Source organism: Gymnodraco acuticeps, unplaced genomic scaffold (assembly GCF_902827175.1).
Source record: "Gymnodraco acuticeps unplaced genomic scaffold, fGymAcu1.1, whole genome shotgun sequence".
Classification (NCBI taxonomy): domain Eukaryota; kingdom Metazoa; phylum Chordata; class Actinopteri; order Perciformes; family Bathydraconidae; genus Gymnodraco; species Gymnodraco acuticeps.
In genome coordinates this window covers 142,319-168,346 of record NW_022990955.1, presented here as the reverse complement: position 1 = coordinate 168,346, position 26,028 = coordinate 142,319, and the positions used below count along the sequence as shown (strand labels likewise).

The 26,028-nt window shown below is 40.1% G+C and overlaps 1 protein-coding gene across 3 annotated transcripts in view; it reads left to right on the top strand.

The window, feature by feature from the left end:
* The window catches only part of LOC117558752 (nucleolar protein 4-like), a 153,870-nt gene that overhangs the window by 34,604 nt on the left and 93,238 nt on the right, over positions 1-26,028 (top strand). For 2 of the 3 annotated variants that reach the window (XM_034235136.1, XM_034235135.1), the window contains exon 4: positions 768-874. In XM_034235136.1, the coding sequence (XP_034091027.1) occupies positions 768-874 (107 nt within the window). Of the gene's footprint in view, positions 1-767; positions 875-8,389; positions 8,605-26,028 lie in introns of those variants that run through there. The other variant, XM_034235137.1, reaches the window with a different exon arrangement.

The following is a 26,028-nucleotide window of genomic DNA, read 5'->3' as shown; positions in this document are numbered from 1 at the left end:
GAATGCCGTTAATAGCATTTTTTTTTAGCTTTGATTTAGCTCAATTATGTTCTTTTGAGTGTCTTTCAATCATTTTTGGTGATTTTGCACATACACAACAGTGTTTTAATAACCTTTCCCTTAATCACACTGAATCCAAATGACTAATTTGTTTCAATTATTATACATATAATGTATTTTAGAGGTAATAAGAAGACTGGCCAAAGCGATATTCATATTATTTTGGAGTAAAAAATACAATATGAATAAACAGTAAACTGGGATTTTCTCTTTTTTCCCATTCTCTCTTATTTACTTAATTTTTGAATCGTATTTAGTACAAAATAAAATATCTTCTTAAAGTGATTGATTCCAAATGATATCACAGTGAAATAGTGACGTCTAAATAAGAGAGGCACTGTCCACTTTCCTCCTAGATATAGCAACCTTTCAGACATTGTTAGTAACTTTATTTCTAAAAGCAAAATGTTTTCCACCAAATATTTGATGGGATCCTGTTTTGACATTCTTCGATTTTCTATCCCTCTACCAGATGTTTAGTATTCTTCTGGGGCAGATGTTTATTAGTTGTTTTCCTCTGATTCATCCATACAGCATTACCTGATTAACATTGTAGTTAAAGATACATATTTTAATGATGATACACATTTGTTTCAAACTCCACAACACTGCCTACACCATCGTATTGTAACTACAACATTAAAGCAAAAAAAAGGGACGGATTGTTATCAGTGCCTGACATCTGTCTCTTCTCCTCTCGTCTCCAGAGAACGACAGGCCAAGCTCTCTGGTGTTGGAGGTGATAGACTACAACATGCCTCTCACCACCACCTACATGAAACACATGAAGCTGCAGTGCATGAGCAACAACAAGGTACGTGAAGTCACGGAGGCCGAGCTCTCCGTATAAGGCTGCAGTGCTACTTTGTTTTGAATTTACGCTTCTGCCTGTGTTGTCAGACAGAATATGTGTTGTGTGTGTTTCTGAGCACCCTGAGAGCTCGAGTATTTCCCTGAGAGTGAATCATAGAGTAAATCTTGACAAACCAGCAGGTTGTTTTTTACACTGGAGTGTTGAGCAAAGACGTGTAGGAGGCCCACTAATGCCTTGCTGGAAAATATAACTCCCACACATCGACTTGCAATTAAAACATTGTATTGTTTCAGTCCTGGGGGTCAGTGGACCAAAACCATTTCTTCTCATTAGGTACGAGACAGTGTTGTTTGTGTTTTCTCTGCACTGAATGCATATTTATCCAATGACTAATTAATGCTAGCCTACAAAGATGTGAACAATGAATGGTTAGACAAGTAGATTGATTAACAGAAAACAACATTTTTTCCATTTCTCAGAAGAAAAAAGGTTTCGATAGAAAATATACCCAGAAGAGCTGGTTTTGCATTCAATCACTTTGAACTAGTTTACTATCAATGCATTTGACATGATTTCAGAGGAACGTAGAATATCAAATGCAAGAAAAAGTAAAAATGTCAAGCACAAGTTCCCAGTGCCCAGGTTCAACTATTTAAATAGCTTGTGTTGTCTGGGCAAAAACCCAAAAATATTCAATAGGCAAAGTGTAATTAATCTAAACAATAACTAGAGCCACAACATGTACCATGGCTGCTAGAGGGCTGCATTTGAACGTAGACAAATCAGACCTGTTGGTTTGCAACATTGCTCTCAATCATCCATCAAAAGAACAGACTGCCAGGTAGTATAGGAAGAGACAAATCTGAATAAATAGTCGACTAGATCGTATATCTTCATTAGAAAAAGTGTGTGTGTGTGTTTGTGTGATAATGATTGGTATATTCCGTATTGTTCCCACACCACTTCACCCTCTGCCACTATCAGTGCCACACACTCGCTGTCAATCATATTCCCTGTGTGCATGTGAATAAGGGAGTGTTTGTGTAGATAACGGGTGGGCGGGTTACACTCGTTCCAATTAAGCCAGGCCCCTGAGCGTTGAGTTAATTAGCTGAGGAGAGAGAGAGAGACACGGAAGTGCCAATTTACACTGGAATGCCAATATATCTGTCTGTCAAAGATATATACAGACACCCACACACATTCACACGCACGCAAACACACGTACACACACTCAGAGACGTTAAAAAATCCACATGCAGTTCAATACTTCCACACCTTTCCCCACACTATCTATTTTTTTGGCAACTAATCCTTCACACACACACACACACACACACACACACACACACACACACACACACACACACACACACACACACACACACACACACACACACACACACACACACACACACACACACACACACACACACACACACACACACACACACACACACACACACACACACACACACACTCACACGGCTTCACATCTGCAGCGGTGTTGTTATGAAACAGTTCTATCAGTCTGTTTGCTCACACAGTGTCAAAGCCCCTCAATTAGATCAAATATTGACACGCTTCTCATTATCACTTCCATGTTAGAATCCAGCGAAGAAAAAAAACTTCTTATTTTTTATAAAAAACACATTTTTCTCTATTTATGTCTCCACCATACATTTCTCTGTGTGACCTTATCATCGCGGGGGAAACAGTAATTGTTTGTCCAACTGTTGCAGCTTTTACCCTTTAACTCACTGATAATCGCTGCTTGTAGTTTAATGATGAAAGACCTGAAGTCTGTTCCGTACCAATTATCAAAAGACACTCAAGGACAGAATCAAGTTTCTCAAATGTTGTAAGATAACCATAATTCCTCGACATCCTATCTACATCCTATCCATCTATCCTTTTTTTGTTGTTGTTGTTGTTTTGTTTGTCTACCCTCCCTCCCAAATGTAAAGCGTCTTTGGGTTCAAGAAAAGCGCTATAGAAATAAAATATATTATTATTATTACATCCGTCAGTGTAATGATCTGCATCACAAGCAGACTGTGAGCGATGAATAAAATATGTTGTTGCTGTCTGCAGCGTACAGCGGTGAAGGTTCCACTGATGTGGGATCTCGATCAATAGTCGAGGCTGTGTGCCAATATTCAGCAACTTTCATTATGAGATTTATGAGGACTCATGTCAGTCATACGATTGTGCAAAGACAATAAACTTCACCACAGATGGGAGGGCAGGACGGGCCAGATATATCTCCTGCTGAAGGGGAGCCTATCATAAAGTTCAATGTACAATGCATGTAAAGAGAAGTTCAATAGCCAAGACATTAAATCCAACAAAATAAGCGAAAATAACAATCTACAGTACATTTTATTAATAAAATGGAAGATCCACAAGGTTTACAGTTGTCCTCCATAAACCTTATTATCCAACAGAAACAGCATAACTGGTGAATGTTTAATAAAAAAAACTCTCAAAAACAAAGTAATAGAGATACAATGTCCCCCGAGGGAAATGTTTACTTTATTTAACCCTACAGTTCTTGTTCCCTATGTGCGTTTATAACGTTTTAGCGCTAGTTAATCTTGAAAAGCTGCAAAGTATGTGCTATTCACCTACCTCTAACAAAACACTCATATTTGAAGTTCTTTAAGCTAGTAGCTCAAGTTAAAATATAGGTGTTGTTTTCGGCAGAATGTATAGAACATGTATTTGTGTGTGTGTGAGGATGAGACTGTGCTGCAGAAAGATTACAGTGTGCGGCCCATAGGAGCAAACGTACAGACAACAATAGAGGAACAATGACTCACTCCCCTATAGAAATAACATAGGACATGGGGGAGCATTAGGGTGTGTGTGTGTGTGTGTGTGTGTGTGTGTGTGTGTGTGTGTGTGTGTGTGTGTGTGTGTGTGTGTGTGTGTGTGTGTGTGTGTGTGTGTGTGTGTGTGTGTGTGTGTGTGTGTGTGTGTGTGTGTGTGTGTGTGTGTGTGTGTGTGTGTGTGTGTGTGTGTGTGTGTGTGTGTGTGTGTGTGTGTGTGTGGTGTGTGTGTGTGTGTGTGTGTGTGTGTGTGTGTGTGTGTGTGTGTGTGTGTGTGTGTGTGTGTGTGTGTGTGTGTGTGTGTGTGTGTGTGTGTGTGTGTGTGTGTGTTCAATAGCAAAGCATTCTGTGAAAAGAAGGTCTGAGTCTTTTGTCTGGGTTGTTGTGGTTATGAGTGAGAGTGAGAGGAGAGGAGGGAGAGAAGGGCATCTGTACTTTTACTCCAGAGAGAGAACATGAGCCACAGGAAGACAGCAGAAGAAGAAGAAGAAGAGGAGAGGAGGATGTTAATGCTGCATATTTGTGATGTGCGAATCCTCCACTGGCTCCATTAGCACTCATCCCAAGCCTCCGCTCATCTGCCCATCCCTTTATCTTTCCCTCCATCAGCCCCCCGTCCCAATTCAATAAGAGGAGGAAATTACCCAGGATGCTTCCTGGCAGGGTTGGGGTTGGGGGGGGGGTGCAGACAACTGGGTGAGGAGTGAGAGGAGAGGAGACAAGAGGAGGTGAGAGAGATGGCAGGGCGGTGGCTCTGTCTGGAGGAAGATGGAGAGGAGGAGAGGGTGAGGAGGGGGTGGGTGTGTTTGGACAGGATGAAAATAAAAATGAGAAAATGTGTAGGTGACAGCGGGATGAAAGGGGGAGGAGGGGGTCGGGGGAGGAATCAGAGGGAATTAAAAAAGCAGAATGAGGTGGTTCATTATCGTTTATGGTCTCCCCCTCTCCCTTTCGCTGCCCATTATTTCAGAAGCTACCTCAGGAGGAAAGACATTTCATTATTTTTGGGAGGAGGGGTGTGTGTGTGTGTGTGCGCAAAGGGGAGATTGGGGGTTGGTCTATTATAATTACTAACATACTTTTGAGAAGAAAGAAGGAAAAATCATACATTTGGATATGAAAGGATGAAGTAGTGACCTTTTGTCCAGGCTGAAAATAAAAAGCTGATCTTCAGGAGAATCATTCGAGTAGTAAGGTAATAAGTGATATATTATTAATAAGTGAAACAAAATAGTGCTTTAGCCTCATTCTTAAATGAACGCAGTCTTCCGTGCTAAGCATCTGAACTTCATTAATCGTGAAATAAATGAGTCTTTTCTTAAATTAAGCCCAGTATCAGGATGTTAAGGGCGTTCTTTACAAATGGAGAAAAATGGGAAATAATCAACTGATCTCAAGGCCTCACACACTAACAAATCCACGTGGCAGATAGTTGCCATAGTAACATGTGAACCAATGTGACAGTTATCAGGGAGTCTTTAACTGTATCATCGAGCCAGATGAGCTTTTTATAACCCAAAGTTGATCTCCCATGCATCAAGTTAATTCAACTCCATGATTCACCTGACAAGATATGAAATCCTCTCTTTGTACAAGTGCATTTTTCCTCTACTTTATGCACATCAAAGAAAGTTTGAGAACAATTAACTTCCATTTAAATCACAGCTACTATTAGTGGTCACTTTCAGTATTTTACCTACCAGCTTGTTTTTGGGCAAAATTAGACCTCTAGTTGATCTAGGTAACTTGCCCAATTGTCTTATTAGGTCAATAGTCTTACTAGTTCCTCACTGCAGATAATATTCTATCTGACACGGTGGGATCCTGTAAAAATGAAAACACTAGAAACATCTTGTACAGAGCTAAGATGATACAAAGATCACACATGAAGTGCCCGTCGGTCTTGAAGCCCTCGGTGTGGGTTTGCACCAGGGGCACGACCTTTATCACGTCTTATCCTCTCACCATCTGCCCCCAAACTCTCCAGTGTATACTGACCAATAACAGAGAAACACCATGGAAACTGCCCTGAAAGAAAAATCCCCTTGATGGCTTTTAAGTGCACAGCACATAACATGTAAGTACAGTGAAAGCCTCGGACACTCACTGTTTCCATGAGACCCTTTTCCATGCACCCTCCTGAGTACTAGGTGAAGACCCGAATCCTCCCCTGAAACTGCTGTTAGATGAGAGTACAACTGCACCAAAACCAACACTAATGTGCACACAGAGAATGCAAGGAAGACCCTTACATCGTGAACTACATTACATAAACTCCCAAGAAATCAGTAGTGACATAATCTAGACATAAATAAAAACCTGTAAAATCTCCTTTTACGTAAGACGTAGACTTCTCTCTTTATAAACTGGTTTTAATGTTGGAAGATAATATTTCGAAAATGCGGAAAGTCTATTTTAACACCTTCAGCTAAATGTTGCAGTAATTATTTCAATTAATTTTGTATATTTTAAATTGTTAAATAACACTTGGACACAGAGAGACCATGTCCTATCTCACAATATTAACTACAATTAGAAGAACGAACAAACCTAACCAAAAGCATAACCTCATAAGCGTATGTAAATATTAAAACATAATTACACCAATAAATAAGGCCTATTTAGAGAAAGCTTTAAATGCATTCAACCCTTGTCTTTTGCTAAAAGAGAGATCCAAATAAACAAACAACTAACATCTCTCAAGCTATGCAGAATATTTTGTATGTTCTGTGTTACAGGAAGCGATAAGCATCATTATGAACACACACTGCTGCAATTCCCTCTGCACTCTGCATGGCCAATTACAGCGCAGTGTCACCCTCTGCCTATAGGTGGCAGGTTTGTCATGGAAATGTATGAGAGGGCGCACACGCACACCTGCACATTCATGAGTATGTATAGTGGCAGGTGTGCATTTAAACCCTTTTATTATATACGTGTTCTAGTTTAAAGGTCAAAGTGCAACAGAAATGAAACTCTCTCTCCCTGAGGGCTCTATGTTTGTCCAAGAAATATATTAAAACCAAATCTACTGCACCAGGAGATGTGAAACTGCGCTTTTTAATATACTGAATCCATATTTAAGATGCACTGAAATAATAATTTATTTTGAAGCCATGGCAGCTTGTGTGTTTAAAGGAGTTGGTTTATGTCAGTGAAGTTTTTATTAAAACTTTAGTGCAATTGCCACACATTTTTGTCCACATCTTTCAGAGCGTATTATTCTTCCGACCTAAAGTTTATAAATACCATAGGACAGCATATTCTCAGGACTTTTTTTTAATCATGATTCATCCAAACTCCTTTTTCTCTTTATCTAGTGAATGAGATGCTGCTTTTGGACAGTTGGTCCAAGTTGTGTCCAAATATGTTTTGTTGTTGTTGTATTGAATTGAAAGAATAATACATTTGAATGAATTCATCAGCATCTGTGATGAGGCATTTTCTGCTCTGTTTTGACTTGTCTCCAACCATGGGAGATATGAAAATAATGTTTGATTATTCTCTGCAGGGTCACTGAAAATGTATGAGGAAACTATAAATTAAAGGGATTATTCTAATTACTAGATACATAATTAGCAATTAAGTGTTTGAATTTGTATTGTGGTGATAATGAAATCTGCTCTGATGACAGATAATAAAAGATAGTGGGCTAAAAAAACATTTGTATTGTTTTAAATAGAATTCGTCCTTAACACCAAAGCCGTCTAATACAATATCCCGGCAGTAAATCCTCTATCATAAAGGGTTTTATATTCAGTTTCTGTTCAAACTATTTCAGAACGTTTTTTAATCCAACTCTGATAATTGTGTGTTATAGAGGTGTCTAGTTATTTATGTTACCGTCATTGATAGATATGGTTTGGACAAAATAGCAGAGATATTGCAGAGTGTAGTAAGAGCAGATCAGCCTCTATTGATCCCCCAATGGTGTTGCAGCAGCTCAAGGACAGAAATACGTGCAAGCACATAGAGAAAGGTAAAAATGAAATAAATAATTTTAATAGGGCTGCGTCCAACAAGTATTTTCATTATCAATTATTCTACCTACTGTTTTCTCGAATAATAGTGTGGGCTAAAAAAAAACACTCCATCCGATAATTCCCAGAGTTGGCAGATATCTTTCTGCTGATCAACTAATCGATGAGTCGACTTATCAGTGCAGCTCCAAATTAAAATTATTTAAATATAAATAACCACATGAAAGAGTAATTTAACTTAAAACTCCAATGCAATAAGTATACCCACAGCAAGTGTTGTATTCGAACATCTAATTGTGCTTTTTGACAATGATAAAACGTATGATTTATAAACTGCATTACGTCTAATAGTGACCTCATTGTTCCTCTCTTTTTCTCTTCTGTGTATACTTTTCAAATATTAACATCTATTGAACAGGTCTACCTTATGCTTTAATAAGAAACAAATATGTGTCTAGTTTGGGGAACACATATGTGTGGAAGCCATTTTTGAGAAAACTGTGTGGTCTTCTAACTAAGGATTTAATCGTTTTTCCTTTAAAAGCATTATTGTTCTTAGTTATATTTTCAGAAATACATTTATTTCTCTCCTTTCTAATGGAAACTGACATCTGGGTGTGCAGTACGGTCCATCTTTCTCCCTCTCTATCTCTCTCCCTCTGTGATGTCAGCAGCCGTGGCCCCGCCCCCTCGGGTTGCCACAGAGAGTCTTGAGGGTCCTGTTGTGTGCGCTCACTCCCTCCCTTCACACATACAGCAGGTTATAATGTTCGTTTCAAATAAACACTAAAAAAAAACAACCGGAGGGCGAATGAATAAACAATTAAACCAAACAGCGACAGCAAGAAAACACAAGACTGTGGAAAAAACGCGGGTGCTGGTGGTCGACTTTAATGTTTGAAATCTTGCACAAGTGAAGGTAAGAAGGCGTTTTCTGATTGTGTTTTTTATTATTTATTATGTCTGTGTATACCGTGAGTGCTGCTCCACTCTGTGTCCCTGCATGCTGGTGCTGAGTGCCCGCAGTAGAGGAGACACCGTGCTGCCGCTGGTGCCGCTGGACCCTCTACTGACAGGCTGTCAATTATCGAACCGAGCTAAATATAAGTAATATTGCGCAGGTTTTCGCCATCGTGACACGCTTTGAATGTGGTTAAGTTGCCGGCTGGAGCTCCTCACTAAGTTATATTGTGTTGTTGTCATTGCTCCCCCTGCACCGGCTCCGTGCCTCACCGCCTGCTGCTCGTTAAAGCCCCGACGCTGCTCCCCGTGTGTGGGTCATTGTGCGGCTACAGCAGGCCGCTCCGTCCTGCGACAGTATGATTATCATTATCATTCATGGCCGTGTTTCTGCTGTAATGCGGAGTGCAGGAGGCCAGCGTGCTCCTGACAGCCGCACATTGTTCTGGGGCTGCACGTGCGCGCGCGCCTTGAACGTCTGTCTGTGCGTGAGTAAGTGGTGACCGTGCGCGTGTGTTTACATATATCTGAGTGTCGTGTGTGTGTGGGTGATGCGGAATGACCAAGCACACGCACACTGAGGAACAATCGGTGGCGCGTGCCAAGCATTGAAACAGTGTCTTCTCATTTGAATGGACCATTGTGACGTGTGCTGGTTGGGCAGCATATGAGAAACAAAAACAATGTTAAACAGAGGTTTAGTTGTATCTGTCTGTCCGTTATTCCCAGTTGAAAAATAATATATGCCAACTTGAATGGGCAGAAACATTAGGGGAATGCTTATAAGCATGTGAACAGGATGACACATATGTTTCTGTCAGAATGTATTGCATAGGGGATTGTGAAACCTGTGTAACTATTTCTAGTTGTATTCATTTATCACACACCACCTGACACCTTGCTGCTCCTGGTTCATGTAAAGATTGTGAATACAGTCTCTTTTCTTTCACTGTGTGATAACTACAGCAATTTTAATAGCACTGCGTCATAAAGTCCACATAGCTGAAGGTGTTTCATGATCCACTGCTACTGTCAATGAGAGCCCTCCACAGGCAGGTCAGAGGTCAGGGATGGAGCAGCAGCACAGGTGCTGATTAGAATTCAGTGCCTTGCATAAGGGCCCTCAGAAGGGGCAGGGGTTTTCTAACTGAGAGGCTCGAGTAGACATCATCCAGCTGAAGGACGGACTCTTTGCACAGATGTGCTTACAGCAAGTTGAAGTACACTGTACACAGTGCAGGTTTCCATGGCAACGTCTTACAGGAAACAGTTTTTCAGCTGTCCAAAGTTGCCATATGTTGTTTGAAAACCTAGTTTTCAACTTTGTCACTGCAAGAAGAAAATAAGTGTTCTGGTGGCAGCGTTTTAAAGTTATGAATTGGTTTAATGTTCAGATATTTCTCTTCAATGGGTATGAACACAAGGAACTGAATAAAGCTGTAGGGTCTACTTTCTGTGAGGAGGGGCCTACACTGAGATTGAAATATGCTCATACCTTATCAAATATCCGAGGAGCTGCAACAATTAGTTGACAAAATGATTGGTCGATCGACCCAAACAATTATTGGGAATAATTTGATAAACGACTAATCAACTTTTGCATGCAAATGTTGCACACAATGCTGTTTTCAGCTTCTCGAATATGTACTTCTCTCTGTTCTATTTCTTATTATAGTGAATATCTTTGGGTTTTGGAATGACAAATCAAGACATTTAACTCCCGAACATTGATATTTTCAGTTGAATTTGTGTATTTTACATTTGATCAATCAATAACTTAATCGTCAGAAATCTGTAACCTATAACCTTTTTTATTATTGTAATTAACATATCTTGGGGCTTTTATGGGGGATACGTGGAAATAAAAAAAAGGTAGTATTGTGCATTGAGGTTACATGTATATTAGACTGCAACCAATATGCTACATATAAGGGGTTAAGGTTATCTCAGATCTAACCCCCTCCCCAAGCCTTCTGCCAGGGGACGTTAGGACTAGAGCCTCTTCCAGGATAAATCCTTCTGGGAGGGCCTGCTTAGCTCCCTCTCTGCTCCAAAATAACTCCAGTTTTCTGACCTGACCTGCATGTGCTGGGCAGGAAGGTAGGGGAGGAAGGATAGCCTGTCCACTAATCCCCTCTTCCCCCTCATCCTCTCCCTCTGCCTTCTGGATGAGTTGGGTCCCTTTATTTCTGGAGTCTGTTGAACCTTGGGAAGGCTCCAGATTTTTGTCCTTACCCTTTATTGTTCGTTTCCATTTGGGAGATGCCTGCCTGTTTTCTTGCTGTGTTCTTTAGAGGTCATGAGGGTCAGACACCTGCCTTTGTTTAGTCTCCTTCTTACTTTAGTTAGATTTGACATAGATCGACACAGAGGCAGGACATTAAGCTGAGTACACCATGGATGCATCAATATTTTGTGATTTGCTCATAAACCACCAAGTCTCTTGCCATTCCTTGAATTTGTCTGATTTTTTGGCATGGGCACCTTACAGCAGATATTATCAATTTTCGTTGTCTCTACAGTTTTTGTGTAACATTTTGTGTTAATGACCCTTCTTGTTATTCTTTGGATATTTTCAAATTGCAATTTTAGGACAGTCGCATGTTCTAATAAACACGCTGTATGCTATTTTGTAGCTGGCAGGGTAAAGTCTTTTTAATGTCCAGTCCAAATGATTCTAACAATTGCATTCTCACATAAAGCTCCTTGTCCTTATGTCTCCATAGTTTCAGTGTTAGCTAATAGCTATAGCTGGTTGTTACTGTTAGGAATGCCTTACTGACTTTCTAGGAATGTCTATCATGTCTATCCTCCCTGTCAACCTCTTTCAATCAATCAATCAATCAATGTTTATTTATATAGCCCAATATCACAAATGTTACATTTGTCTCAGTGGACTTTACAGTTTGTACAAAATATCAGTATGACAATACGACACCGTCTGTCCTTAGACCCTCACATCGTACAAGGAAAAACTTCAGAAGAAAACCCACAGTTTAAAGGGAAAATGGGAGAAACCTCAGGGAGAGCAACAGAGGAGGGATCCCTCTCCCAGGACGGACAGACGTGCAATAGATGCCGTGTGTAAATTGAAAAGATAATACATTTGCAACATAGGTAGTCCAAATGTTTGGAAATGCATGTGTGTATAATAGGAAGATGAATCCACGAGGATATCCATCCAGGACCTATGATCCAGGACCACAGCCACGACTCAAGATCCAGGGCTCGCGATCCAGGACACAGGACCGCAGGATCATCCATGACTCCGGATCCCGGCGTATATAGACACCAAAAAGAAAGAAATTTGGGGAAGCTGGGTTAATCGGAACATGAGAGTACACAGGTATAGACAGAGAGAAGGAAGAAGTAAGATGTCCCCCGACAAACTAAGCCTATATCAGCAAAACTAGGGGCTGAATCTAATCAGCCCTAACTATAAGCTTTATCAAAAAGGAAGGTCTTAAGCGCACTCTTAAAAACGGATAGGGTGTCTGCCGCCCGAACACAAACTGGAAGCTGATTCCACAAATGTGGAGCTTGATAAGAAAAGGCTCTGGCTCCCATTGTACTTTTAGAGACTCTAGGAACAACCAACAACCCTGCATTCTTGGAACGCAATGCCCTAGTAGGACAGTAGGGTATAATGAGTTCTTTAAGGTAAGATGGCGCCTGCCCATTAAGGGCTTTGTAGGCGAGAAGAAGAATTTTAAATTCTATCCTGTGTTCTATAGGGAGCCAGTGTAAGGCAGCCAGAACAGGAGTAATGTGGTCCCTTTTCCTAACCCTGGTTAGTACACGAGCTGCAGCATTTTGAATCAGCTGAAGCGACTTGACTGACTTCTTGGTACACCCTGATAATAAAGAGTTACAATAATCCAGCCTTGAAGTAACAAATGCATGGACTAGTTTCTCTACATCGTTTTGAGGCAAGATATGCCTGATTTTTGCAATGTTACGTAGATGGAAGTAGGCGGTCCTTGAAATTGATTTTATGTGGGGGTTAAAGGATAAATCCTGATCAAATATAACACCAAGATTCCTTACAGTCTCACTGGAGGCCAAATTAATGCCATCCATAGTTAGTATATCCTTAGATAATTTGTTTCGTAGATTCTTCGGGCCAAGTACAATAACTTCAGTTTTGGTCGTGTTTAACATCAAAAAGTTTAAGGTCATCCACGTTTTTAAGTCCTTAAGGCAGTCTTGAATTTTATTTAGATGATTAATTTCATCAGGCTTGATTGATAAATATAGTTGAGTATCATCCGCATAACAATGAAAATGTACAGAATGATTCCTTATAATATTGCCTAACGGAAGCATATATAATGTGAACAAAATAGGTCCGAGCACTGAGCCCTGTGGCACTCCATGGCTAACTTTGGTTTGCGTGGAAGATTCATCATTGACACGTACAAACTGAGAGCGTTCAGATAGATAGGACCTAAACCAGTCTAAAGCAGTTCCCTGTATGCCAACTAACTGCTCTAGTCTTTGCAATAAGATATCATGGTCGATAGTATCAAATGCAGCACTGAGATCGAGCAAAACAAGAATAGAGACACGTCCCTTGTCAGAGGCTATTAGAATGTCATTTGTGACTTTAACCAGAGCTGTCTCTGTGCTATGATGTGTTCTAAAGCCATACTGAAAATCTTCAAATAAATCATTGTTTTTTAAGTAATCACACAACTGTTTTGCGACCGCTTGCTCAAGAATTTTTGAGAGGAACGGAAGATTGGAAATAGGTCTATAATTGGCTAAAACCTCTGGATCGAGGTTGTGCTTTTTAAGAAGCGGTTTTATCACTGCTACTTTGAATGATTGTGGAACATAGCCTGATAATAAAGACATATTCATGATATTTAATAAATAAGTGCTAATTAATGGAAAAACTTCCTTCAACAGCTTAGTTGGAATTGGGTCTAACATACACGTTGATGGTTTAGAAGAGAGAATCATTGAATTTAATTGTTCAAGGTTTATGGCTGAAAAGCATTCTAGTTTACTATCTAGTGTAATATTAGAACTTACGTTTCCGGGAGCTGTTGATAACACTATACTGGTCAAAGGCAAGAGGTCATTAATTTTGTTTCTAAGAGTAACAATTTTATCTTTAAAAAACCACATAAAATCATTACTACTTAGTGCTATGGGAATAGAAGGCTCAATCGAGCTATGGCTCTCTGTCAGCCTGGCTACAGTGCTGAAAAGAAATCTTGCATTATTCTTATTCTCATCTATTAATGAAGAGTAGTAGGCTGCTCTCGCTTTACGCAGTGCTTTCTTATATTCATTGAGAGTAATATGCCAAATTAAACGAGATTCTTCAAGTTTAGTGGAACGCCATATCCTTTCAAGTTGTCTCGACTTTTGCTTTATTTTGCGGGTTTCGGCATTATGCCATGGAGCTAATCTATGTTGTTTTATTTTCTTCTTTTTCAAAGGAGCAACAGAGTCTAATTTTATTCGCAGCGCATCTGTAGCACTATCAACAACATGATCAATTTGGGGTGGTGTACATTTTGTATAAGTTTCCTCCCCTACATGCAGACATGCTATCGAGTTAAGTATTGGTGGAATCTCTTCCTTAAATGTGGCTATAGCACTAACAGATAGGTTTCTGCTGCAGGAGCTTTTGACTAATGCTTTGTAGTCTCGTAACAGTACTTCAAAAGTTACTAAGAAATGGTCGGATAAAGCAGGATTATGCGGTTCGACTAATAGTTGCTCAATTTCAATACCATACAGTAAGTCAGAACAAGGTCGAGAGTGTGATTATAGCAGTGGGTTGGTTTATTTACACTCTGACAAAAACCAACAGAATCTAATATAGAGTTAAATGCAACAGTAAGGCTATTTTTATCATCGTCAACATGAATATTAAAGTCACCTACGATAATTACTTTATCTGTTTTAAGTACCAAAGTTGATAAAAACTCAGAGAATTCAGATAATAATTCTGAATAAGGACCTGGTGCACGGTACACTGTAACAAATAAGATTGGCTGCAAAGTTTTCCAGGTCGGATGCGTAAGACTAAAAACGAGACTTTCAAAGGAGGTATAATTTAATTTTGGTTTAGTATTGATAAGTAAACTTGAGTCAAAGATTGCTGCAACTCCACCTCCTCGGCCCGTGCCTCGGGCAATATGAGTATTGATATGGCTGGGTGGAGTGGCCTCATTTATGCTGACATATTCTTCATGTCTCAACCAAGTTTCAGTGAGACAGCATATATCAATAGTATAATCTGATATTAAATCATTTACCAATATTACTTTAGATGCTAGAGATCTTATGTTTAAGAGACCACATTTAATCTTCCTGTTTTGTTGCACTGTAGTAGTTGTTACATTTACTTTTATTAGGTTATTATGTATGACACCTCTATTAGGTTTTACCTTAACTTGTCCTTGGGAAGACACACACACCGCTAATATTGGGTATTTTATTGGGTTCGGGATTCCTATGGATGACTGCCTAGGAGAGAGCGCAGAGAAGCGTGTAAGACTGCGACTCCGCCTCCTGGTCTCAACTCCAGTTTGTCATGGATTAAGTCCACAAAGCCCTGAAATGTTTGCCGAAATGAGATTTGCACCTTCCAAAGTAGGATGAATGCCGTCTCTCTTAATCAGACCAGGTTTTCCCCAGAAGGCTGTCCAATTATTTACGAAGCCCACATTGTTTGCTGGGCACCACCAAGACAACCAGCGCTGAAATTATGACATACATGTCATCATTGATCAGATTGGGGAGGGTTTTTCTGGATAAACCCATCAGTTTTTTTTATCTTTGACTATCTCTACGTTTTTTTTCTTTCTGTCACTTATATATTTGTATGTTCATATATATATATTTGTCTTTCTACAAGAAATCTGTATTTCTTCCAAAGTGGATTTCTAAGTGTTTTCTGCTAAACCACCATTCATGTTGTCTCGATTCAGTTCTAGCATGAGAAAGCACTTCAATTTGCTTTTAACAATAACCCTGTCGAGCTCCTCCTGCGGCGGCGGCGGCTCACAGCGAAGGAGGCAGCGTGTCTTCAGCTGTAGCTTTTGTGAAATGTCTTTGTAGAGAGTAGACGGCTGCATTGAGCATTGCCGTCGTGCATTGTTGCATTTTTTAACTCAAGTCATTTGTATGATAACCATCCTAAATCCACCCTGTCAACATTTCCACGTGATGATGTGAAGTATACAGTGGTCACAAGCAGAATCACTCTACAAGACCATTATATGTGGAGGAATTTGGAGTGAAATTGTCAGAGGGACATTCATGATGTGATGACATTAGTACACGCTGATGCACATCAGAGAGGGATACATTAGTGGTACTGTCATACATTATATGCATGGTCAACTATACTTATCATTCTTAATAAATATATATATATACTGTATATGTCCAGTAACACTTTTGATCCGCCTTCAGACAGAAACAAAGATAGATTTTTTTTCTATGTCTTTATATGGTTGGAAAATAGTCTTTGGTGCATTGATGCATTTTAGATAGATGAATGCATGCTAGAGTAGCAAATAGCAATATATAACATCATACCATTGCCAATGAAACTGCTCTGGGTTTAAACATTATTATTTTTTATCACAAAGACCAAAGACATGTTACCAAAGTCTTTGCTATTTTGTGAGAGACCAATGAAGACTTGAGATCAAAAGTTGATATGTTTTACTCCTCTGCAGATGAGTCCCCAAGCAAAACGTCTCATTTAAGCTGAGACCCTTTAAGGTGTTATTATACAGCAAGTGTTGGCGGCAAAGGAAGCAGGAGCAGAGAATAGAAAACATTTTAACCTGCTGGACTTGATGCCTCTGTAGAGATTATTTTGGTAATGTTTCCTTCTTCAAACATTGTTCGCTGAAGGGAGAAAACGTTCAATAATTTCCGTTTTAAAGTCTCTGGCCATCATTAATTAAGTGATTTTTATCTGACAAAAACATGGTTTTCAAACTCTTTGGGGTGCTATCTGTTTCAGAGTGTTTACAAAAACAATATTTTTCTTTTTTGCGTTAGTTCTGTACCGGTTTAGATTTTGGGCAAAGACAGTTACTTTTAGTTTGTTTGATATGTGGTGGGGTTAAAGGTGGGACATTTGGCAGCTTTATGCTGTGAAAGTCTCTTCGTCTCCAATTCTGAAGTCTTTACACTGGCTTCCTGTGTGTCAAAGAATAGATTTCAAAATACTGCTGCTGGTTTATAAAGCACTGAATGGTTTAGGCCCAAAATACATTTCTGACCTCCTGCTAAATTATGAACCATCCAGATCTCTCAGGTCTTCAGGGACTGGTCAGCTTTCTGTCCCCAGAGTCAGAACTAAACATGGAGAAGCAGCGTTCAGTTATTATGCTCCAAATATCTGGAACAAACTCCCAGAAACCTGCAGGTCCGCTGCAACTCTGACTACTTTTAAATCCAGGCTGAAGACTTTTCTTTTTGTCGCTGCTTTTAATTGAACTATTCATATCTTAGACTGCACTGTAACTTTTATCACTGTAACTTTTTATTTTAATGTTTAATTGAACTATTCATATCTTAGACTGCACTGTAACTTTTATCCATGTATTTTTTTCTTTTAATGTTTATTTTATTAGCTTTTCTTTTTAATGACTGATTTTAAATGCCATTTTCTTAATGTCTTTCATTTTTTGTAAAGCACTTTGAATTGCCTTGTGTTGAAAAGTGCTATATAAATACACTTGCCTTGCCTTTCCTTGCCTTGCCTTGCCTTGCCTTGCCTTGCTTGGCACACCTGCTCAGCCCATTGTGTGCTAACTCAGTGTTTGATTTGTAATGCCTGGGGCAGAGTGTAGCTCCATGCCCTTATAGTGGAACCATAAAACAAGGAGAGGTCGAGCGAAACACTTCTGAATGTAAATCCATTGCAGGTTGGATTTAAGTTACATGTTTTTAACCATTTCAGTTGTGTGACATATGAAGGCACAGTCAGGAAACTTTCTGAAATTCTGAATATTTGTTGAGTTTTCTTGACATTTGGATCTACTTCCTCCCACATCAGCATGGAGTCTCACCTGTACAATGATTGATGTAGTATGGAAACATTTTGAAGGATGAAAAGACAAATGTGTTCTTCTCTGTTGTTTATTATGTCTTTTCTCTTTCCACCCTCGTATTTAAAGTGTTCAAAGCGCCCTGTAGTTTCTTTGTTTTTGCCATCGCAGTTTGATTTCCTTTCTTCCTCTCTATAATTCATTTTATTTGTTTAAAGGTCCCATGTCATGGCCATTTCTACTGATCATAATTCTATTGTTGAGGTCTACTAGAATAGATGTATACTGTGCAACTTTCCAAACTCACATTTGTTTCTCATACAGCATCTCTGTAAAGTACGTGTATTCACTCTCTGTCCTAAACGGCTTGTTGGAGCCCCCCCCTCCCTGTGAGCCCAGTGGCCGTCTGCGAGACAGCGAGACACACACACACACACACACCCGCAGCCTGGCTGGGAGTTTGTGTGTGTGCTCAGGCTGAGTTCCGCGGTGTCTCGCCGACCCCACACCAGTGAGACTGCTCACAGTGTCCCGCTCCTCGCAGCATCGAGCCTCGCAACGTCCCGCCGAGTGTGTGTGTGTGTGTGTGTGTGAGGAAGTCAGCGGATTGGTCCAAACGTAACGGCTCCGCGGACGTAACATTACGTCACTATACCCAAATACGTCACTATACCCAAGAAGTAAACGATGGAAAAAGATAAATCTCCAACGAGGCGTTCTGGGGCAGCATAGACAGATATTTTCTGTGTTAGAGTTTTACTCGCTACAGGGTGTACTTTGAGGGTTTGTGACTCTGCAGACCGTTTACATGCATAAAAACCTTCATAACACACAAGGGGACGGGTAATAACCAGAAAAGCATGACATGGGCCCTTTAATAAAAGCTGAACAAAACCTAAACCTTCAGGTAGACGTGGGCGTTGAAAGAGGTGGGGTTTTGTTCAACTGTTCACAGGTTTAAAGTATTTTAGAGTTCACAGCAAAGTCTCAGAGGATAAAACCATTCAGTAGCTCTGTGTTAAGAACAAGTGAAAATATTTTTTTGCTCAAGTCACTTCACAGTTTAGTTTGAGCATGAACATGTTTCAGTTCGGATCTTCCTGATATGACTGTGGTTTTGAATTTGACATACACACTGATACACGTATCTCATTATGTACTATATGTTGCCTTTGGTTGTAGCACCATCACAAAGTTGAAATATCATTTGTGGTGTTAGTCACTTGCCTAATCAGGGAGCAGTGCCTAAGATTATGTAACGCTATTAACTGTGCATATTTTAGTAGGTAAAACAAGGCTCTAAAGCCCCTGAAAACTTGCTTTTGAATCCTAAATGCTTCTTATATTAGTGTTGTTTGTGGTTTCAATACATTTATTTACCCGGAAACATGAACAAACAGTCCAACAACTTCTTACTTGAATGTTTTAAGGAGAAATATTGCTATCATTTTCAGGTTCATACCTGTTTACACTTTCTGTGTGAAAAAAACTGATATTTTGGTCTGTTTGGTTTAAGTGTTCGGTCAGGGAATGACTGCAATGCACTGCACTTTCTCTCTTTCTCCGTCTATTTTTATAACTGTGACACCACAACCTTACTGAAGCCCTGATGGCTTGTTAAAGTTCACGGTTTACTGAAAACGGGCTGTTGGCATTTCTTGTGGAATGAGCGTTTTGATACCTTTACTGTATTTATAAACCTGATTGAAAATGAAAAAAGACATGGAAATCTCACTTTTCACGATATGGAAACTTTAAATCCTAAATGGAGCATAGTCTTTCTTGATATGACATCGTTTCCAGCTAAGCCTCGCCCATTTTAGACCAGTGTGAGGAGCAAACACACTGCAATACTAAAGCTGTTCTAACTGATTCATCAAATTGTTCATCATTGTATACAATACATCATTCAGTTATGAAAACAGCGCCTTAAAAACAGACAGTGAACAGCTTCCAGCAGATAACCCAAGTTGTCGTATAATAGCATCCTCAGGAGAAAATTGTCAATTATAAATTATTTCGATGTTATTCTATAGTGGGTAACACAGGAAACGTTCCCATGTAATTACCTCGGCTGTTTGTCGCAGACTACTGCTGCCTGGCGGCCATGCTGCTGTGTGTGCTCAGTGCTCAACCACTGGAACCAGAGAGTCCCTGCAGAGATCAGCTTTATAATACAGCTGGAGCTGAACCCGTCTCCTCTACTGCTCCCTGAAGCCTACACACCCTGCAACTCTCTTCCTCTTCCGCCAGACGAGTATCTCTCCTCTACGACTTCTAATAATATGAACTGATAGCCCGATTTGTACATGAGGGAGCCTGGCTGTAAAGATGGACAGCTCAATATGGCAACTGCTGATCTTTCCAGTCTGGAAGTCTAGAGGCAATTTAGTTGCTTTGAAATAAATGATACATAGGGAAAATGAGTGCTATAATTTCAGTCACAGAGAGATATGGGTCAATTTGTTAGGGTGTGTTGTGGTTTGGCAATTAAAACAATAAATCTGAATCCTTAGATTGAAGAGATGATACATTAACAACTGTTTAAGAGTCAGTTGAGTTTTGCCCACAACAGCTCTTAATAAGTCTAAAGCTCTTAAAGATAAATGGATCCAGCCACACAAATGGCCAAATTAGTTAGTATCACTTCCTGATCCTTCCCAACTGTCAACATGAAACACAATGTTAAACAAAACTTTGTGAAGAGAGCAAAGGAGAAGTGTTAAAAGAACTGCAGGAACTCAATGGATGCAGGTTAAAGTATAATTGTGTGTCAGTTCCCATGGTATTTGGCAGTGCTATGTATGCATAATGTACACGTTGGCCACTGTTGTTGGTTGGGGGTCCCTGGTTTAAAGTAATATGTCAGGTAGTGATGACTGGCAGCAGCTCTGCCGTGTTGCATATGTGTTGCAGGGTGAAACTAGCCTGGTCCAGCAGTGACCTTTGCCTGGACTAATCCATGCTATGTGTCCCTAGGATTGCTTCCTGCGGGGGAAAGGGGTTAATCGTCATGCTTGGGGCAGATTTGTGACTGACTGGATTAAGTGGGGCTCAGAGTGTCGGACACTCCACTAATCTCTGGTATCCATGCCTCTGCTGGCTTCTGGGGAGGGGCTGAGTGCCTGGCTGACTTCTCTGGCCCACTGATGAGATGGCTGGCTGACTGACTTATTTCCTGATTCCCCAAGTCAACGACTGATCCAACAATGATGGAGCGGTTGAGTTTTGGACAGCTGACCAATGAGAACCGCTGAAAGAATATGCACTTTGTTTTGTCCTTAGGTCGAGCCTGATGTACTCTGTACTCCGCATTGGCCTTTTTATGAAGAACTATTTGTAGTGTCAGTGTTGATTTAACCCTTTACAACAGTTCCCACTCCCTTTTCCCACTTTGTGAGTCAATGATTAGCTGTGAGCGCTCAGTGATTCAAGCCCCCAGTGCAGGAATGAACCTGACTTTTTGTGTGGCGATGCAGCTCCACGACCTCCTTAGTTGTATGTCATTAGTCATTCAGTATTATTGAAGTGCTGAAGGTGTGTGTTGAATTAATTGTCACACATGTTGCTCTTTCTGCAGTTATTAATCACTGCTTGAGCCAAAAGCAACTGGCGGGTGCAAAGTTGTTTAGTTCTCTGTATTAGTGACTGTTCTAGTAACCCTTTTTAGATTACAAGAATGGCAATATGATATAATAATTAGCTTTCTTTTACCTGCTACCGAGCATAGCAACATAAACAGGATACATTAAAAGGTTGTAGAAGGCAACATGTTTGTTTCTGATAGGAAGTACAGTATATATCATATTACAGCACTGATCCAAAAACCACAACTCAGAGAAGTAAAATCACAAACTGAGGCAAAGGCTTCCATGTTGGATTATCTCGGTCTGTAAAAAGTATTTCCTAACATGTTCACATTCCATGTTTTTCTTCAGAAGGAAAATGAGCACAGATATCTGAAATAGTACCAACAGAAAACGCCGAGTAGAATTGAGATAATAGTATATATTTGATATGTCTGCAAACAGGAAACAACCCATGTTTTTATGTCCATTCAGAAGCTGTTTTGAAAATGGCAGCTTGTGGGTTTTGAGTTGATTCAAAATACACAGTAACCTCTTCACAATATGGAGAAGTAACACAATGATAAGAGAGATCTGCTCCTCACCATCGATGGCGGCTCCATCCACCCTTCCCCTGAGGTTCGCAGCCTGGGCGTCACATGGACTCTAGCTTCACCTTCAACTCCCACATCAGGTCTACTGTCAAAACCGCTTTCTTTCACCTACGAAACATCTCCAGACTCCGGCCCTCTCTCCCCGACCCCCTTGCAGAAACATTAATTCATACCTTCATCTCCTCTCGTCTGGACTACTGCAATGGAGTTCTGTTCGGGGTCACCAGCAAAGCCCTGGACAGGCTCCAGTACGTCCAGAACTCTGCAGCCAGGCTCCTCACCCGCACTAAGCCCTGGCAACACATCACCCCTACCCTCATCCACCTTCACTGGCTCCCGGTCAAGTCACGCATCCAGTACAAACTCCTCCTGCTAACTTACAAATCTCTCCACTCCCTAGCCCCTCCATACATCTCTGACCTCCTTCAGCCCTACACACCCCCTCTCGTCACCTGCGGTCCTCTGACAAAGGGCTGTTCTCCATCCAGCGCTCCAAGCTGAAAACATTTGGCAACAGAGCCTTCAGTGTCGCAGCCCCCACCCTCTGGAATTCTCTCCCCTCTGCAATCAGGAATGCAGACACTCTGGACACCTTCAAAAAACACCTCAAACACCATCTGTTCACTCAGGCCTTTGGCCTCAACTAATATACAGTACTCAGCAACCTGTTCCTGTTTTGTTTTCTTCAGCCTATGTATCTGTATGATTATTATTACTTTTTGTTTTGTTACTTTCCATTGTAAAGCGTCCTTGGGTTTCATGAAAGGCGCTATATAAATTGAAATTATTATTAATGATAACTCCCTGGCCACTGTATGGATTATACTTTGTTACTGTACATCGTCTGGTCAGTCAGTTACCATGGTGATAATTCAGAATATGCTGTCGATCCAGGTAGTAACCGTATATGTAACCGTACTGCCTCTGTCCATGTTGCCTGCAGCCTCACATCAGTTTTTTAGTGCTGCTTGTCTGTCTGAGCATAACATTGTGAAATTGTCATTCACTCCTGCTTTTCACTCTCTGCAATTTAACACTTCAGCATGTGTCAGCCCTTCAACCAGATGGAAAAACCGGCATTTGAGCCGCCAGAGATGCAGACTAAAAGCCAGTCACCCAAACCAAGCACTGTTCCTCAATTTCTTGTAAGGAGATTAACTATTTAGTCTGTACGGTGTCTTAAAGTAGTGAATAAGGCCCACCACCAGAGATGGGGTCGTTACTAAAAAAAAGTAATATATTACATATTACATATTACTTTTTTAAAAAGTAATATATTACACTACTTCGTTACTCTCTACATAAAGTAACTCGTTACTTTACTCGTTACTTTACTCGCAGGGCCGGCCCGCCCCTCCCTACAGGCAGATCACGCAGACTGCGGCGCACCTACAGTGTGCGCGCCACAGTTTTGCCTCTGCGAGACTCCACTTGCACCCACAATTACTATTGCATTAAGGAAGACATAACACAAGTCTTTCTTTTTATATGCTCTAAAATAGGCTACCAGCCTACCTCAACAAACTAACAGTCTGTGAAACGTCAAGACACTAATTAATGAAACCAGTTCAAGACGCATTATTCTTATCATTCTTTATGAGCGCAGTAACGGTAAGGTATCTAATTACTTATTTATTTAGTATTCCATAACTTAGTAACAGAGATGGTCAAACTAAAGTGGTAGAGACATGGCAGAATTCCTACAATGAAGCGGGGCATTGAACTGTTCACCCGTGAGAGGGCGATCAACAAAAGAGAGCGAGCGGCGCCGTTGAGGGAGTTTACAGATGAAAAGACTCAGCCATGTTTATGCAGCACTGCACGTGGAGATGTGGTCTCGCAAATCGCGCAGATTACATAGGCCTACATGTAAACCTGCGGCGGAAACCCCTCTTGTCTGTCAGTGAGTGTGATTATTTTATAAAAGTAACGAAGTAACGCGTGTCGGGGCAATGTTAGTAACTGTAGTGCGATTACTGTATTAGTAAAGTAACGCGTTACACTACTCCGGTACCCACAAAGTAATATTATTACAGTAACGCGTTACACCCAACTCTGCCCACCACAAGTACCCAGAGCCCACTTTATTAAATATATAATGATATAAAAGTCAGAGAAGCAGCAAATCGTCAGATTTCACAAGCTAAAAGATACTTAATTCTTAATGTATTGCATAACGTATCTATCTCAGCCAGAATTAATTAAATACGAGTATCAACCACAGATATTTTCTAAACAATGGCCATTTTTTAAATAGCCTATAGTTCCAGCAATATGTTTGCTTTTTCTTCTTTTGGATATTCCCCAGATTCAATCAGTTGGCAGATTCTCTAGGGAAAAAGGGTTGGTATGTGAGCAAATATAACTGCCACATTTGGCTTTAGACACTACAGTGATCTTAAGCCTGCGCTGCTGTTCTTCTTTTCACCCAGCATGTCACCGCTGCCTGAAAATAATCAGCAGCATCTTGTGGTTGGAGATGTTGTTGTTGTATCTGTGTGTGTTGTGTGCCTTGTGCTCCTGGACAGTGAGGGAGTTGCACCTTTGAAACCATCAGATCTTTAAAACCAGAGTTCAGTCACAGAGCATTGAGAATATGACCAAATGAGCTCTGTGGAGAGATGGTATGTTCATAGCCTGCAGCTACTAACTCACTCACATCCACCCAACACACACTAGCACACATTTCAGTACACACAGAGGCCAGGAGGCTTTTATATCCACATGAAGACACACAGACCCCCAGGCTAGGAGATGAATGACCATCCTCTCAGATGTGTTGCAGGATTGCAGGTTAATACAATTAAGTACAAACTATTTGGAGTTACTTGTATTTAACTTGAGTATTTCCATGTTATACTACATTATACTTCTACCACACTCTCAAAGCAAATATTGTACTCTTGAAATTCAGAAAGTTGGTGGCTTTGTTCGCTTTTACGAAAAATAAAAACACAATCGGCTAAACAATGTATTTAAAACCGTCTTGGATAAGCTCAAAAATTCATCATACAAAAGCCACAAGCAGAGCTGTTTTTAAGCTCTGGATAGAGTGTTCATATGATGAATTTATGATTATGTGAGTTATTGTATAAGGAAGAAAAATGCAGCATATACATTAATGCAGCAGCAAAAAGGGGAACCATTGAACATGGCTGAATAGATGTCGGGAGCTCCTCCTCTGACATCCTGATAAACTCTTTGACCTGTAAAATTAGATTTAGGTTACTTCAAGTGGATTTGATTTCACGGTAATAAGCAGAAAGATGGAGGGTTATATTTATAACTCTGTCCCCGGATCTGGGACTTTTTTATTGGTGATCATATGCCTCTCAATATATCAAATCATGTTTACTTTTTTAAAATTGGTTTCTGATAACTTAAACTTAATTAGACTGGCAATAAAATGTTTGTTCATTCCCCTTTTTGCACGTAAGTGCAAATGATGTAATGTCACTCACCACCACAGTTGTAGCGAAGCTGAGATATCAGTAGTCGTGAAGAACAGCACATATTATGAGGGAATTGGAGATTTTAACATGAATTATTACCAAAACTTGACTGAAAGTAAATAGAGAAAGTTGCATTCCTAAAATATACAGTTTTAAAAAAACATATTATTGTGTAAATGTGCGGAGTTCAGACATACACAAGCAATGAAAGAAGTAAAATAGAAAACATTTTATCATGTCAATTATTGTGTATATATATATATATATATATATATATATATATATATATATTAAAATGTTATCGAATTGAGTAATATAATACGTTTATTTATTATAATATGATGGACTAATGTTAGGAGAAAGTATACCATGAAAGAGCTGCTGGCTTCAACCTTCAGTTAATATTGATTTATATTGCAGTCAGTGTACGTACTTGTACATGCATTCCACACACACACACACACACACACACACACACACACACACACACACACACACACACACACACACACACACACACACACACACACACACACACACACACACACACTGTGCTTATCTAATATCAAGACAAGGTCAGTAGGTCTGTGTGGAGATGAATCGAACAGCGATTCTCTATCTCTTCCTCTTTCTTTTTTCTCCCTCTCCTCGTCTCAAATACACACACACACACACACACACACACACACACAACCTATGAACCTATTCACATTATTTTA